Source organism: Orbicella faveolata, unplaced genomic scaffold (assembly GCF_042242905.1).
Source record: "Orbicella faveolata isolate gen_17 unplaced genomic scaffold, um_ofav_v1 contig_24, whole genome shotgun sequence".
Lineage (NCBI taxonomy): Eukaryota > Metazoa > Cnidaria > Anthozoa > Scleractinia > Merulinidae > Orbicella > Orbicella faveolata.
In genome coordinates this window covers 29,726,046-29,742,615 of record NW_028301552.1, presented here as the reverse complement: position 1 = coordinate 29,742,615, position 16,570 = coordinate 29,726,046, and the positions used below count along the sequence as shown (strand labels likewise).

General features: G+C 38.0%; 1 protein-coding gene and 2 pseudogenes across 1 annotated transcript in view; all 3 read left to right on the top strand.

Moving 5' to 3' along the window:
* The window catches only part of LOC110066618 (uncharacterized), a 111,195-nt gene that overhangs the window by 64,411 nt on the left and 30,214 nt on the right, over positions 1-16,570 (top strand). Inside the window, 2 exon segments of the mRNA XM_089292802.1 lie at positions 5,416-5,641; positions 12,596-12,690. Coding sequence (XP_089148928.1) covers positions 5,416-5,641; positions 12,596-12,690 — 321 coding nt within the window.
* Positions 3,175-4,637, top strand: LOC149111239 (uncharacterized; annotated as a pseudogene).
* LOC149111238 (uncharacterized) lies at positions 10,178-11,869 on the top strand (annotated as a pseudogene).

Here is a 16,570-nt window from a genome sequence, read left to right as displayed (position 1 = left end):
ACTTCCAAATGGCTGACCGTGTTTGAAATCACCCTATAATGCATTGCCAACCCTTGATCAATGACTACGTCAAGTATGCATAAGGATTCTTCTCTTGTAATGCACGGATCCCTCATACTAGTATCTGATTCAAAAGAAACTTTATTGAGTAGAAACACTTCAAAAAGCACTTACTATTAAATTTTGTCATAGATCCTAATAAATTGCTTTATTTTCCTTGCTACCCTGATGCATTTTTTCCTTGTGTAGCTTTCAATTTATTGGCCCCTTTCCTAAAACACTGGCCCCTAAAAAAGATCATCAGGGGCCACTTTGGCCCTCAAGTAAAATTTTCTGGCTGAAACACTGTATACATTCCACTTACCTCACGACATGTTGACAACTGGATGTTCCACAATACCTCATGTTATATTATCAGTAGGTTTCAGCCGCAGTTTCAATGATTATTTTAAGAAATCAATGAGATAGCACAAGGATTAAGCAGATTTCAACTCTGAAGCCCACATCAGAACATCTATAAATATTACTTGTCTTTTGCCTTGTGAGCTGCCATTTAACATTTTGCCGAGATGCTAACTGACCCAAAAGTGTGTTGGCAGCCTTTAGTATCCTCCTCTTAACGAAGGATTCTCATCAAGAACTTGTTTAATTTCCAGTTCCGTTGAGCATCCACGATGATTCCACAGATTGCGTTATATAACAGGTGTACATTCCAATGGGTAGGGGGTAGGGTGCATAGGAAGTGAAAATGTTACCGGCTTTGAAGCCATTTTACGCATTTCAGTGGCTAAACTAGTAATTGGCTTTTCCGGAATACTTTGAATATGAGCTACTGCCTGGAAATTTGTATCATTATCCTGTATCCTGTTAATTCCAGCTTAACAATTTCCTGCTCAGTTAATGTCCTGTTTTATCTGATCTAAACATCCTCTACCCTATTAATATCTCCACTAAGTATCGGGTATCCTGTTAATTTTTACCCATATATTTAGTATTCTTAAAACCCCTAACGGCCTCATTGATGAACTGAAAAGCCTTATCAAGAGATTATATATAGATCATAAGCTCTTGGTGTCTATCAGCTTTTTTCTTTTTTTCAGAGATGACGTATTGTGTGACGTCATCGCTTTAAGCTAGTGTGCTGCATTTCTTTTGGAGAGTGATTTCTCACTTATTTCGTCACGCTTATGTACGTCGCGCTTTTGTCGCGCACAATTTATCCCTCTGTGGAAGCAAAATTTACTTTGGGAGTTGCTGTTTGTAGGTTCAGCGGAATGCTTTTAATTCTAGCTTTTAAAAGAAGATTTAGGGGTGGATTTTGGTTTATACAGTATCAGATAAATTTTCGTTCATGTGCAAACTCATAATAAGAACATATCCTCCATACATACAAGTTTAGACAGACAAGTAAGTCGCACAGGCAGTAGGTGAGGGCTTTGCGGCTTTCCTTTGCTGTTTGTAGGATCAGCAGAGTGCTTTTAATCGATATGACAAGTATACAATTAAAACAATAAATTAATTTCCGGTGAGGTAATTAGTGTTGCCAAATATTTTTAAAGATAATAAGGTGTCAAATTCAGAGAGAGTGACTTTTCCTTTGCGGCTTTCCTTTGCTGTTTGTAGGATCAGCGGAGTGCTCTAAATTTCAGCTTTTAAACGAAGATTTGGGCGTTGATTTTGGTTTATACAGTGTTGGATAAATAGATAGACAAGCTGGTCGCACACACAATATGACAAGTATATGGTTAAAACAACAAATTAATTTCCGGTGAGGTAATTAGTTTTGCCAAGTATCTTTAAAGATAATAAGTTGTTATCCACGCTGAAACAAAAACAAAAGTTAATGTACGAAATTTGAAAAATACAATGTAACAGAAATTCCTTTATTATGTATTGGAAAATTTAGTTATTAATCTTTCTTTTGGGTTGGTACATGTCGTTGATAACTAACACATGGACTAACACGATGGACTTGGTACATGAACTACTTGAATGAACTACCAATGGACTTCCCACAATGTAAACCCCTAAAATTTCTAACTCAAAAGTTCTACAGTGTGGTTTAAGAATCAGTTTGTCTGCTTATGTTCCAATCTTCCAGAAACAATTCTTAACGTCATCGCTTCTGCATGCATTGCGTGCCATTTGTTTAAATTTAATGTACTTCTGGCGATATTTTCCTTTAAATTTTGCCATTTTTATGGTGCTGCATGAGTAGTTCGAAAGGGAAGAAATTTAAACTTCGGAAAAAAAATCAGATGTTGATCAAATTCCCAAAAAAGCTTCTCAATATACAGTGTAACAAGAAACACATGCTTGTCCCGAATAGTGGATTTTTATTCAGATTTATATCATTTTCTTTGTATGGCAAATTGTTAACACTCATGTGCCCTAAAATGGCCGGTGAAAGCTCTCTCAGAGCGGCAAAACCAAGATGGTTGCCCCAGCGCTAAAATGCGAATCGAATTGAAGTGTAAGTTATATTTTTTTTTGAATCACTTGTCTAGACCATTCTTCTGAGAAACTTTAAGGAACTTCTTTTTTTTCCTTGTCCAAATGACGATAGTCGATAATTATAGATGGCGGCTCTTAATCTGTAGTTACCTGCTTTATTTTATGGATAGAAATGATACTGATACTGGAGGAACAGAAAACCTGTCGGTGCGAATCAGTTCCAAGTGATTCATCATTTGTTGCCAAAATTGATTAAATCACGAGTGAGTTGTCTGAACTAACGCTAACAAAATAAAATGCTAAAAACAGCCTGTCACAAATGCTTCAGTCTTCAAGGTCTCACAAGAATCTTACATTAGGATTGTGAAGAAACCATACACAGGAATACAGGAGCCATCACATATACCTCATGTCCACGTGATCAAAGTCACGTGGACACTAGGAAACGACTGTTTGAATTTTAAAAATAGAACTGTAACCAGGATAAGACATATTGGAATAAAAATGTTCTCTGGTTAAAAATATATTAAAAACATAAGCTTTCGGCTATCAGTCTATAGTCTTTAACGAATGAAAAATGTGGCGCGCAAGCGAAAACATATACGAATGGGGTGCGAAAAATTGAGAATAACTTGTTACTTGTTGACCGTGACACCTACCAATTGAAAAAGAATTGAACAACAGACTCCTCGATCTTAAAAGACAAATAAGATTGATGAATTGACTTATCGCAAACTCCGTTCTACAGACGGTTCCCCTCCCGCCATCCGTGGTTCTATTAAACACCACAAACCGGGCTTCCCTCTTCGGCCGATTGTTTCTTCCATTGGCTCCGCCCTTTACAATACATCCAAGTTCCTTTCGGAAATCCTATCGCCGATACAGAATTACAATGGATATTCTGTTCTCAATTCCTCACAGTTCGCCAAAGAAGTGGCTAATATGGAAATCTCTGATGATGAAGTTATGGTCTCATTTGACGTTGTGTCGCTTTTCACAGCTATTCCAGTCAACAAAGCCTGTGAATACATTCGGAGCAAATTAAACAATGACAATACATTACGATCCAGAACAATTCTCAGCACGGATGACATCATTTCTCTACTGGATTTCACTCTTTCAAACAATTATTTTGTCTATAATAACTGCATATACAAACAGATCCACGGCTGTGCAATGGGCAGTCCAGTTAGCCCCATTGTTGCTAACCTCTGTATGGAAGTGATCGAGGATTTAGCTATCAGTACCTCACCAGTCCCACCAAGAGTTTGGAAATGATATGTTGACGACAGCTTTGTGATTATCAAGAAGGACGCCGTTTCTTCCTTCCACGATACTCTTAACGCCTGTGATCCCAAAATTTCTTTCACAATCGAACTTGAAAACAACGGCCAAATTGCCTTCTTAGACACCTTGGTTTCCAGAAGAAATGGAGTTGCCTTTATTGATATATTTCGGAAGCCAACCCATACTGACCGTTATTTGGATTTCTCTTCCCATCATGCAAAAGAACACAAAATCAGCACGGCCTCGACCCTCTTGTTCCGGGCATCCAACCTCCCTAGCAGCTTTGAAGGAAAAACACGTGAAGTCAATCATGTTAGGGCCGCGTTAGAAGTTAATGGTTACCCACCGGCTGTTATTTCTAACATTCTCAATAAGAAGCCACCTCCATCCACAGTTCCTCCACCAGAAGAACTGGTTTCTATGTTCTTCAAATGGGCTGATCCATCTAATGTGTACCAGGGTTTTGCATGTCTCCCTTACATCAGCGGCCTAACCGAGCCCCTCACAAGGTTACTCCGCAAAAATGATATCCGAGTTGTCAACAAACCACTTAAAACCCTTCAATAAGAATTCCCGTCACCAAAGTTCAGAAAACCCTCAGATTTTCAATGTAATGTTGTTTACAAAATTCCATGTAAAGACTGCCCTTGGAATTACATAGGAGAAACCGGAAGATGCTTCCAAACCCGAAAAAAGGAACATCAACGAAACTTGAAGAACTATTCAAATGGCTCTAATGTTGCCAACCATGCGTGGCAAAACAATCGCTCCATTGATTTCGACAATGCTTGTGTCATTGACAAAGGCAATTACCGCGTTCGAAAAACACTAGAATCTTGGCACACAGCAAAAACTGTCGACGCGGAACACAACTCAAAACCGTTGCCTAGGCAATACTCGATTTTATTGTAATCAGGCTTCATTTACATTTTTATCTTCCTGCTTTTTTCACGCTTATTTTTATTCTCAATTTTTTGCACCCCATTCGTATATATTTTCGCTTGCGCGCCACATTTTTCATTCGTTAAAGGCTATAGACTGATAGCCGAAAGCTTATGTTTTTAATATATTTTTAACCAGAGAACGTTTTTATTCCAATATGTTTGAATTTTGTAATCACTTCACACATCACCTCTGTGTAGTTGGGGGAGATGTAACATTCTGTACCAAGATTATTTGGAGGGAGGGGGGCGAATCTGTAGTCTGTAATGCTGCTTAAGGCTTGGGGCTTGCTTTTGTTGTCAGTCTTATTCATTTCTTTTTTTTATTTTCTCGCTGACCTTATTTATGTTTTTTCTTATTTTTTGCATTCAAATTGAGAACATGCAGTGAAGAATTGCTTCTTTCTCGGCTCTGAGCCAACTTAATACATGGTCTCCCCTATGGATACTGGGAAATCAGCAACTGTTGCAACATGAAATACCCCTGACCGACCAGTCCATCTTTCAGTCCTAGCCTAATTTAGATATTAATTAATCTACGAGGTAGCTCTGAGGAGCGTGTGATTCATCATGTACAAGTTGACTTTATACTAAAGGTTGTGTGTACTAAATCAAGAAATGGAATATGTTGAGGTGTTCTTCAAAACAGCTGCAATTTCTCCTTTTATATACGAATGGCATCAACTGAAACATCAACTCCATTTTAAGAGTTTATTTTGTTATTGTTTTGTAGAGTTTTCCAGTGAAGGGAAATCATCATTATCCATTCAGTTAATACAGCGTTTGGTGTATACAGCAGCAAAAGTGGATGCCTGGTGGCTAATTAAAATTATCTACAATTTGCCCGCTGGAAGGATTGCTTTTGATTCCTATAAAAGTAGATCCTTGCTGCCAGAATATGTTGCTATTGCAAATGGCCACAAGGAAATTGCACAATACCTCCAAGATGTGACCAAAAGGTACAAACTCCTTAATTTATTGAGTTAATTTTTTGTAAAAAAAAAAAAAAACCTCTTAGTCGGCGCGTCGGGTATGTTACGGGTCAATGGGTGAGTGAGTGAGTGAGAGATGTGTGTATGTCACACCATTGACCAATCAGATTGGATCTACTATAAACAGCCAATCAAATTTCTTGTTGTGAAGGTAAATAGTATGTGAGGAGATTTGATCCTGATACAGTTCAGAACGGCCATATTTATTCTTCTATAAAAGTGGAGGAATGATTCATGTATTGGGCTTATTTCGACATCTTCTGAGGCGAGGATTTTGTGGGCGTGTTTGATAAAGATTTGCAATTGGGTAATCAGTCAAAGAAACAAAGTGTTTGGCATATAACTACGAGCATTCAATGAAGGGTGAGCTTTTCCCATTAGATAAAGTTTTCAATTAAATGAGTCTTAGCCGCTCTGCTACTAGGTTTAAGATTTGAATGATAAGGACAATTGTATTTTAGGGGAGCGGAATGCACTACTGGGAATTTGATGAGGTTGCGAACAGGTTCAAATCGTTTGCATGTTGTATTGAAACCTAAATATTGCTGCAGAGTTCGTAGTAAGTGTTCCGGGCGTGTAGTCAATGTCAGCATCCATTGACAAGTTTCACTGTGAAAAGCGAAGAGACTACAATTAATTTGGTCAACAGAACAAAAAGATATTATTCTGTGACGATTTTACAATTATAATGGTTCTTGTTTACCACTGGAATGAGAAGATACGTTTGAAATGAAACTAAATCTTTTCTCTTCAATGTTATCAGGGTTTTCGCTTTTTCACGTTAATAGCCAGCTCGAATTGCAGTAGGAGAAAAAGGAAATTGTTTTCGTTCATGATAACTTTAGTGAGATATATGAAGTCTTGGGCGTTTTATTGTATTAAACACAAGGACTTTGATAATTGAAAAATAAAGACTGACGTGTATGTTGCCGGTTTGTGATTTTTAGTCCGGTTTGGAGCAGAGTGTGACAGTTAGATACATATGTTGGGTTGTTTTAGAGTGCATAATGTTCAGTGTAATTGTGGCTAGTTATGAACGAGATGAGTCTTGAGTTTTGAAGCAGTTCATGAGTTGGTAGTATGCAAATGGCACAAGATATTTTTATTTTTAGTTACAAAGGGTAACTTGATACTTTTGTTTTTCACAAGGAGTAAATTCAGTTAGAGCTGACAAATCATCACCACATGTTCCCACGAGATGTTTGCTATTTTTAGTTACAAATGGTAACTTGACACTTGCCTTTCAAAAAGGAGTAAATTCAATCAGAGCTGACGAATCGTCACCACTTGTTCCCATGAAATGTTTGAACAAACAAAACAAGATATTGCTATTCTTAGTTACAAATGGTAACTTAACACTTGTTTTTGAGTTATTTTTTTGGTAAAAAAAATACCTCTTAGTCGGCGCGTCGGGTATGTTATGGACGGGTCAATGGGTGAGTGAGTGAGTGAGTGAGTGAGTGAGTAAGTGAGTGAGTGAGAGATGTATGTATGTCACACCAATCAGATTGGATCTACTATAAACAGCCAATCAAATTTCTTGTCGCGAAGGTATATAAATGGTATGTGAGAAGATTTGATCCCGACACAATTTAGAACGGTCATATTTATTCTTCTATAAAAGAGGAGGAAGTATTCATATATTGGGCTTACTTCAACATTTTCTGTGGGTTAGGCTGAGGATTTTAGTTACGAACGAGATGAGCCTTGAGGTTTGAAACAGTTCGTGAGTTCGTAGTATGAAAATGCAACGAGATATTTTTATTTTTAGCTACAAAGGTAACTTGATACTTTTGGTTTTCACAAGGAGTAAATTCAATTAGAGGTCACGAATCGTCGCTTCTAGTTCTTAGGACATGTTTTAGAGGAGACGAGACTATTTAGATTTGAAACAGTTCTAACGTTTACAATAGTAAGTACAGGTGACGATTGTTTTGTTCTTGTTGCATGCAAATATAACGAGATATTTTTATTTTTAGTTACAAAGGGTAATTTGACACTCTTGTTTTTCACAAGGGAGTAAATTCAATTAGAGCTGACGAATCGTCACCACTTGTTCCCACGAGATGTTTGCTATCTTTAGTTACAAATGGTCACTTAACACTTTTGTTTTTTTATATGGGAGTAAATTCAATTAGAGCTGACAAGTTATCGGCTATTGTTTCCAGGATAGTAAACAAAAAAAGCTTTCATTTCTGGACGGTTTTTACGTCTCTGCAGTAGCAGTTTATTAACCGCGTGGCCATGGGCCGAGCGCGGTTCATGTTTTACCCGTGGTTCATTATTATTATTATTATTATTATTATTATTATTATTATTATTATTATTATTATTATTATTATTATTATTATTATTATTATTATTTTGTCGGTGACCAGACCAAGGCTCCCTCCCGACCAAATTCTGAGTCACGCAACGTGTGATGTTTTTCCGCCAGAAGCTGTTAAAACAATACACGGACAATTTTACGGATATTGTTTTCTTTGTCGTGGGTAGAATATATTTTCTTTTGGTTTTATCCAAGCGTTGGATTCAAAGGGAATAATGAATACGCTAAAAAAGGTATTACGTCAGCCATGGAATGCGTTGAGGTTGTAGCTTTCACTTTCGCTCCGTGACAAATAAGATCGCGTTTACTTTGCAAGTTTATTTCGCCAGAAGCGACGGTCATTAATTTATTTGGAATTTTGCAAGTATTTCTTGTGGTTCTAGGCAAATGAAGTAAATTCTTTGGCTGTTTCATCGCAGCGAGTTCATAGATTGGAAGGAAAATTAAATATTTGCAAGCCAAGCAAAGAACATGTCAGGACATGCAAGGATTACGTCATTGGTAGGGAAATTACCACCGTACTAAAGATAGTCGTGGATAGCGCAATTCTTGAATTATGTGACTCGTGTGACTTCTTTGCTAGCCCTTTACTACAGGAAAAAAAAACAATTAAATTTAATCGTGACTTTTAAGAAAGAAAGCTGTTGTTAATAGTCTTTGTATCTTCATGCCCATACATATCCCGATAAAAGTTCCAGATTAAGACGATTACGTCATCGGAGATTTCATAACGGCTACAACTGGTGGTGCAATAATACAGTTTGTGTTGATCAAGTGATGTGTCTACAGTAATCAATGAATCATCAAAGACTGCTTTGGAATCTGCCCTGTATTGCGACTGTAGAGCTAACAAAACAGTTAAATTTTAAAAGCGCGGTTATAAGATCTTAAAGATCTTCTTGTTTTTATTAGATGGGCATTTTATGACATTCTTTTCAGTCCGATATTTTTAAAGGTAAAAAGTATCAAAACTGCTCAAATATTCTTTGAAGACTGCGTGGCACCAAGCTAAAGTGCAATTTAATTAAATCAGACTTTCGATGTGTGAGAGAGGTTTTTTTTCTCGTTCTTTAAATTTTCGGTGAAGTAGTATTGTTGTGTCGTGTGAAAAGGGTAAACTTACGACTCGTATAAAATGCGAAAACGTCTCTTAACTTGAGTATTTTTGAGCAAAAATTCCTCTTGGAGGTTGGAAGGGCTATGTGATCGGCGAGTGAGGGAGTTATGCATGTGCACGTGTCACACCAATCACAGTGTGGGTTTTATCAAAGAACGAATCAAAGAAAAAAAATAAGGTGGTATCTACATTAATCCGGAGACGTGTCAGATTACTGTAGTTTGTTCAGTCAAACATCTTATGGCTTACTATTTAGTTATCTTACCATTACCGATGTAACATCTATGTACATTGTAAATTCTCAGTTTCTTTCTTGCTGTACACCGCAACCAAAATAACTTGCCGAATTAACCAAATCATTTCTGGAAACAGCTCCATGAATGCTACTACCTCCAAGACTTCACACAAAAAAAAAACTCTTGCACGCCTTGCGTGCCTATGTTTAACTTCGGTGAGGGGGGGGGGGGATATTGAGGGAGGTGTGTATATGACATCTCTAGATTATTTCAGAAGGACTTACTCTGTGAAACTTTCAGTAGCTGTTCAATTTTGTTAGTTTTTGTTTTTTAACGTTTTTTGACAGAATTCATTGTTTTTCTATTTTTTCAGCAGCAGAGTTAAATTAGTACTTTCTTTGCACCATTATCATTTTTGATTAATTTTCTGTCAATTTTCATTACTTCTCTTTCTTGGAAAATAGTGAAATCTAAGATGGTGGATTTAAGATGGTGGACTTAATGACTTCATTTGACGTCACATGAAGTCATGACTGATTAAATGATTTGCATGTCTCAGTACATGGGAGGGGACCCACTTCCCCCTTCCGTCATCCTACGGTGAATATATGACCTTGTGTTTATGTCCGTGGGCTAGAGCAGTTTTCACTTAAGTGTTGCGAGTTAAATTCACCTTTTCTTCATTTTTTCATTATTACGATAAGCAGTTAGCTTAAAAATGCATGCACCACTCTTTCATCCAAGCACTGGAAAAACCAAAACCAATCGTGACCTACTCACACCTGTTTTCCCGTGCTTCGCATCTGCAATGACTCTGCAACATGAATTTGCTTCGAGTTATTAGTGGTTTACCAGACTTTTCCGCCCTTTTGTCCTTGGGCAGAGTGATTGCTTTGGTTTTCGTTTCATGACACACGATTGAAAACAGCTCAAGAGATGGTTTGAAATTAAAATTTTGTAAATAGGATAATTATTTTTACCCGTTATTTTCATTCATTTACCTAGTACTCAATTTCGAAATAAGAGTTTCTTTGTTAGGTGACAATAACAAAAATCAACCTCTGCCCAATGTAACTACCAAGATCCTAAAGTTGTGGCTCACTGAGAAACTTAATAATTACAGAGGTAGCGATTTATGAGGTGAACTCCACTTGCAGAATGATTAAAACACATTTAATCACAGTTCAAGTTTCACGAGTTACACTAGTAGCGACGGTGATGACAGGAGGTAGATTATGTTGGCAAAACAGTTCCAAAAATAACTGATGAAGTAAACTTGGAGGTAGCAAAGTTCGTAGTTGTGGTACAAATGAGTAGAACAAAGTAGGGTAGAGTAGTGTAGGTTCGAACTGAAAGCGGTAATAAAATACAGTACTGCTAAGATAAAGCATTTAGCTACATAGGGATGTAACAGACATAATAATCGGTACTGAACAACTAATAAGGCGGTTTCCAGGAAGACTTACTGTAATAGACATAACTAACAACTCGTAGAAAAACTAAACTGAAACTACTAGCACTGAACATATCTAGATCACGACAACAATAATTTGGTAAAGATTAGGCAATTGATGTCTATCGGAAGCCCACGCACACGGACAGATATCTTGATTTCCGTTCACATCATGACAGAGAGCACAAAATCTGCACTGCAGCGACACTTTTACATAGAGCCCTAAAACTTCCAAACTCGGAAGCTGGAAAAGCCCGTGAAATTGATCGCACTAGCACCTCGTTACTATATAATGGCTACTCACAAAAAGTCACGGCTGATATCATAAGAAAGAAGTCTTCGACTACTCCAACACCTTCACCTGAAGAACTAGTTGGGATGTTCTTCAGTTGGGCTGACCCAACGAATAGTCAAAAGCTTCGCGGTCCTTCCCTACATCAAAGGTATTACCGAGCCTCTTTCTAGAATTCTCAATAGTCATGATATTCGAGTAACCAACAAACCAATCAAAACACTACAACAAGAGTTCCCTGTTCCCAAGTTTCGACCTCGGGTCGACGACCAGTGCAATGTTGTTTACAAAGTCCCTTGTGGGTCTTGTCCCTGGAGCTACATCGGCGAGACAAAAAGATCGTTTAGTACAAGGCGAAAAGAACATATCAGAAATACTAAACAATATGCTAAAGGCTCCAATGTAGCAAAACATGCCTGGACCTTTGATCATACCATCGACTTTAACAATGCTGAGATAATTGACAAAGGCAACAGCCGCATTAGAAAGACGCTGGAATCCTGGCACACAGCGAAAACGGTCGAGGCTGACAACAATTCGTGCCCTCTGCCGGGACAATATAACATTCTTTTAAACAAACACTAACTTTACACTTTTAGCATTCTCACGTTCTTTCACACGTATTCTATTTAATATATGCCATTCGCTTGTTATATTCAAAAACTTTTAGGTCTATTTTATCATTTCATTATTGTCCGTCGAAGACAGCAGACTGGCTGTTGAAAGCTCACAACTTTAAACAATTTTACCAGAGAACGTTTTTTACCTCTTTTATTAGACAATTGGTTTTGTAGCGTGACAACACTTGAAAATTGAAAACTAGTTACTTCGCAGTAATAACAATGAAAGTAAAAGATAAGAAACTCACTTTGGTGACGCCTCGCAAAGACGATAGCAGAAAGTATAGCTCAAAGGTAATAAAATGGCAGCCTGTAGCTGATTGATCCTCTGATCGTAGCGGTTGCGGAACAACTAACGATTACGGTTGATACAAATCACCTTTTCAACGCACGTATATATGATTATGCCTAGGACGCTGCTTGAAACGTGTGTACTACATTTTAGAAGTGTTATTTCATTTCCTAAACACGAATTTAGCTTTGAGTAAGCATGAAACTGCAAATTCCTAACCAATACGTAATACATTTGAGCATTTTCTACTGAAAGTAAAGCTATTGATTGTTATTAGAAAATGTCATAAAAAACAGGGAGCGTTTCAAAACCAACACCCAACTTCTACGGTTGCTCATGTGTTCAGTGGGATTAAATGAGAATCTGGAAAAATGATTAAATGAGAATCCTGGTTTTGAGAAGGGTGTAACACCTGTAGGATGCCAAGTGAAAAACTTTTTGCTGTGTACTGCTTACTTGAAGCATCTTGCGCCAAGGTATATCACAATGCTGTCAAGACAACGTTTCCTTTGTAGGACACAACAGAGCACATGCATGTGCAGCATTCTAATCTATAAATTAAAATTATTTTGGGTTTTTTAGGTTTTCCATGACTAAAGTGACAAGTGAAGTGCAATCAAATAATATTAACTGGCAGGAAATCATAGCAGCCATTGAGAAAACCCAAAATCAACTCGGTAAGTCAATGACTTAATAATTTAGCATTATCCATAGTGGAGCATTAAAGTGCATCAAGAGTCTGACCTTCAAACTTTTAGATATCTTCCTTTTTTGGTGACCTCCAGTGGGACCGATCGCATAACCATGCGATTCGCCAAAAAGCAAATATACACCTAAACTGTAGTAGTATTTTACTGGGTTTTCGACTGTTTCAAGAGTCTTCAAGAAAAGTAAATGTTAAACCACTACTATAAAAGGGGCTGTGCGAGAGCTGATGAAATTAACAACATGGCGCCATTCTGAGGGATTCCTATGGCACAGAAATTTTGACCGGGAAATATAACCGCTTGGTTCGAGCGAAAATTCAAACTTTAAGGGCTGATTATTTAAACAAAGTTTAGACCGAAGTTCACCCTAGACCTCTCCTAGAAACAACATATATTAGTTGACTAACAACAGACTAAGGCAGCGTAAACCAGATTACAGGTAAAATTAGACCATGCTTAATAATAGTTTTTGAGTCATGAATCGGATAGTATGCTACAGGCAATTACGAGTGGCATTAAAGGCATTAAAGGCATTAAAGGGACCGGTTGAACACACATTCTCAGCACTTTCATTTCAATAAAATGTCTGATGGTGTTCTCTACAAGGGTTTCAGGATAATGTAGTTGAGAAAAAAACATTTTAAGACATTTACATTCTTGATAGAAGAACTGCCAATTCGAGGAGCTCGAGAGTTTAAACGCACGGTTTAACATTGTCTTCAGTAGAGAATGTTCATACTTTATACTTTACGTCAACGCACATGGCTTTGGTTATGCAGTAAAAGCCCAGTATTGGTTGGTTTCACGTAGACATTCGTGTCTAGTCGGGGACCATTTCTGATAATCACCATTACAAGAAAAGGAAGCTTGCCAGGGTCTTCGAGTTCCATTGTTAAACTGATTTAGGGGTGGATTTCAGTCAGTGTTAACAACAATTCAGAGGCAGATGAAACATTGAACATTTTGCTGAGGGAGCCGTCGAAATAGCGCTTATAGAAAGCAGGCATCTTGTGTTGGTTTTTCAGTTTTTCTTCGATATTGCACATAAACGCATTTGCCATTAGTGGCCTGAGGGGAGAGCTCATGGCAACCCCGTCTACTTGCTCATACAGATTTCCTTCGAATGGAAAAGCTGGTTTTTCATAGCAACCTCTAACAGCTCTATAAGGTCAGTTTTTGTGATGATAAGATCAAATTCCTTATTGAACCAATCATCTTTGAAAGCTTTCTCTGCTAGAATTGCGATTGTTTCATCCGCTGGTACGTTTGTGAAAAGAGACGAAACATCATATGACACTAAAATGTCCTGTTCGTCGATTTTCATCTCATGAAGATTATCAGCAAACGAGAAGATGCCATTAACAGTTTGGTCATTGACGGACAAAGGTTTTAGCTTTTCATCAAGCCACTTAGCAAGCTTGTAGTTGTAGGTTCCTGTTGCTGACAGGATCAGATGGACCGCTTAAGTTTCTTCTTGTGGGTCTTTGGTAAACCATAAAGGTGTGCAAGCCTAGACCCTTTTGGATCAGTGAGTCGGCTGTGGATTTCAGAAGAATTCTTTACAGGATGGAGGACAGTTCCTTCTTCTTTTTAAGTAGTGGGTGGTAATGCTTCGGAGGTCTTCCCTTTGCTTTTGGTCTTGCGAGACTGATGGATATAAATTTAGTTTCATCACTAATAGATGATTCCTTCAGTAGGCTGACAGACTCTGTTTTGTCTAAGATCACGACTCCCGAGCCCATATCCAGTCGCGTAATTACAATGTTGTCTCTCTTCTTTAGCTGACCTATCGCTCTTAACATTGATTTTGGTAGTGTCAGGCCTTTCCTTTTGATGTAGTAAATGGAAATAGAACGTAGTGTTGCAGCTGCTAATTCTTTGTTTTTATCGCTTAGTTTTGGTTCTGGTTTCGAGTGGGCTTTTTCAAAGGTTGCTTGTATTTCCACTGGTGAAACTGGCTGTGGAAGAGCGAAGTCCAAAACCCCGGTATAAGGCAAGCTTCTGAAAGAAGCACAACTTATGTGAACATAGATTCTTGATATGTTCGTCGATATCAGCTTTGTTGCTGAGAAGCCTTGAGATTGTGTATGTGTGACCATTCATCAGCTGAAAATATTGCTCTTTACGTAAAATGACGATCATTCTCACAATGCAGTTCTTCGTTGCTAAAATTTGTTCTCGTTTTAGTTTCGCACCTGACAAACAATACATTAGTGTATTCGATAAAATATTTCACACATAGATCGAAACAATAGGCCGACGTCCTAAACCACTGTTTACCTGTGGAGTCCGTGAGGTCTTCTCGTCTACATTCACTAAATACAAATTTAACCAAGTTTAGATGTGGTTAGTGAGGGTTTCTTTTACATCCCGATTTAAACTTAAAACAGGTCTCACATAGGCTTCGTTTAGGTAATCGGCCTAAGTTGTCAGTTTCAACTTTTTTTAGCTGTTATGCCGGTGTAGTCCTTATGTGTGACTAAATCAACATTTGCAACAATATGCCGAGTCCTGCAAGTTGAGCGTGTCTAGTCAAGCGGCCGAGTGCTATCTACTGAATGCAAAAACATATTTGATTCGTCTTGGTACAATGAAACACCTCTCGGTAACAGACCTAGGGAAACCTAGTTGTTTGCCAGGTTCTAAACAAAACTTCTACCAGGGCAGATCAAAATCCACCGGATTGACCCAATTCTTCACCAAAACGACAATTTCTGTCAAAAATGTGTGGGAATTTTATTGCTTTTATGCTTTGTTTTCCACAAAATTGGAGAAATAACAACGGAATTCCAAACCCTTCACACTTTTTTGCAGGGAAACACGCTTCACCAGGGAAACTAAATTAAAAAATGCAGGGGCGAGGGAGGTTAAAATTCCACAATGGGGAAGGGGGTGCAAAATAACCCACCAGGTCTGCAGGTAGACTGCAAGCAGTCTCTCTTTTGCTCGAAAATCTGCGGGAAGAATGCAATAAAGAACGGAACACAGGTGAGCAGTTGTGATATGCGAAGGCTCAGGGAATGCGGGTGTCACCGCCCGCACGTCACGCTCTCACACTGACTTGTTTTGCGTTCTTCCCCATGGATTTTAAAACAAAAACGAGACTGCTTACAGTCTTGTTGGCAGGTACAGTGTAACCAGATCTGTTACAGAGGGTTGTAATAAAAAGCCTGCAGAGCCACGAAAGAAGTAGATTTTGTGATCTCTAAACTTGCTAGAAGTTATTGGTTTTTCAAAGAAAGTAAAAATGACATAATGCAACACACCAAGTTTACTTCCCTTGGTTAACAATTCCTGAAATTTGCATATCCATGACGAAAAGTTAGACACAAAATTGCAGATTTTACCGCTTCAGAAACACCAGCAGATTCGAGAATATTAGTGCCGTGCACTGCTGTGAATTGATCCAATTTACAGAGGTGCAATACAGCACTATTGAATCTGTTCTCATTATGATAATATGCTACATTCGAGTGCACTGACCGTGAAACTGAGAACAATTCAATCCATGTTATAATTACCTATACAATTGTGGCGAATGTTTTTTGTATTGTTAGCATCGGTCATTACGCTACATGCATACCTTTTAAATAGATAAATAGCTAGACAGACAGACAGACAGACAAATGGACAGACAGAGACCAGACAGATAGACAAACTGACAGACTGACTGACCGACTAACTGACACACTGACAGACAAACAGAAAGACAGACAGACAGACAGATATTCAGACAGATGTTTGAGGGTTGTGGCATGATCAAGTCAATGAGTAATGTTCAATTTTCCATTGCATTTGAAATTCAGATATACAAGGATTTGCAGAAAAAAACATTGGATATATAGAAATG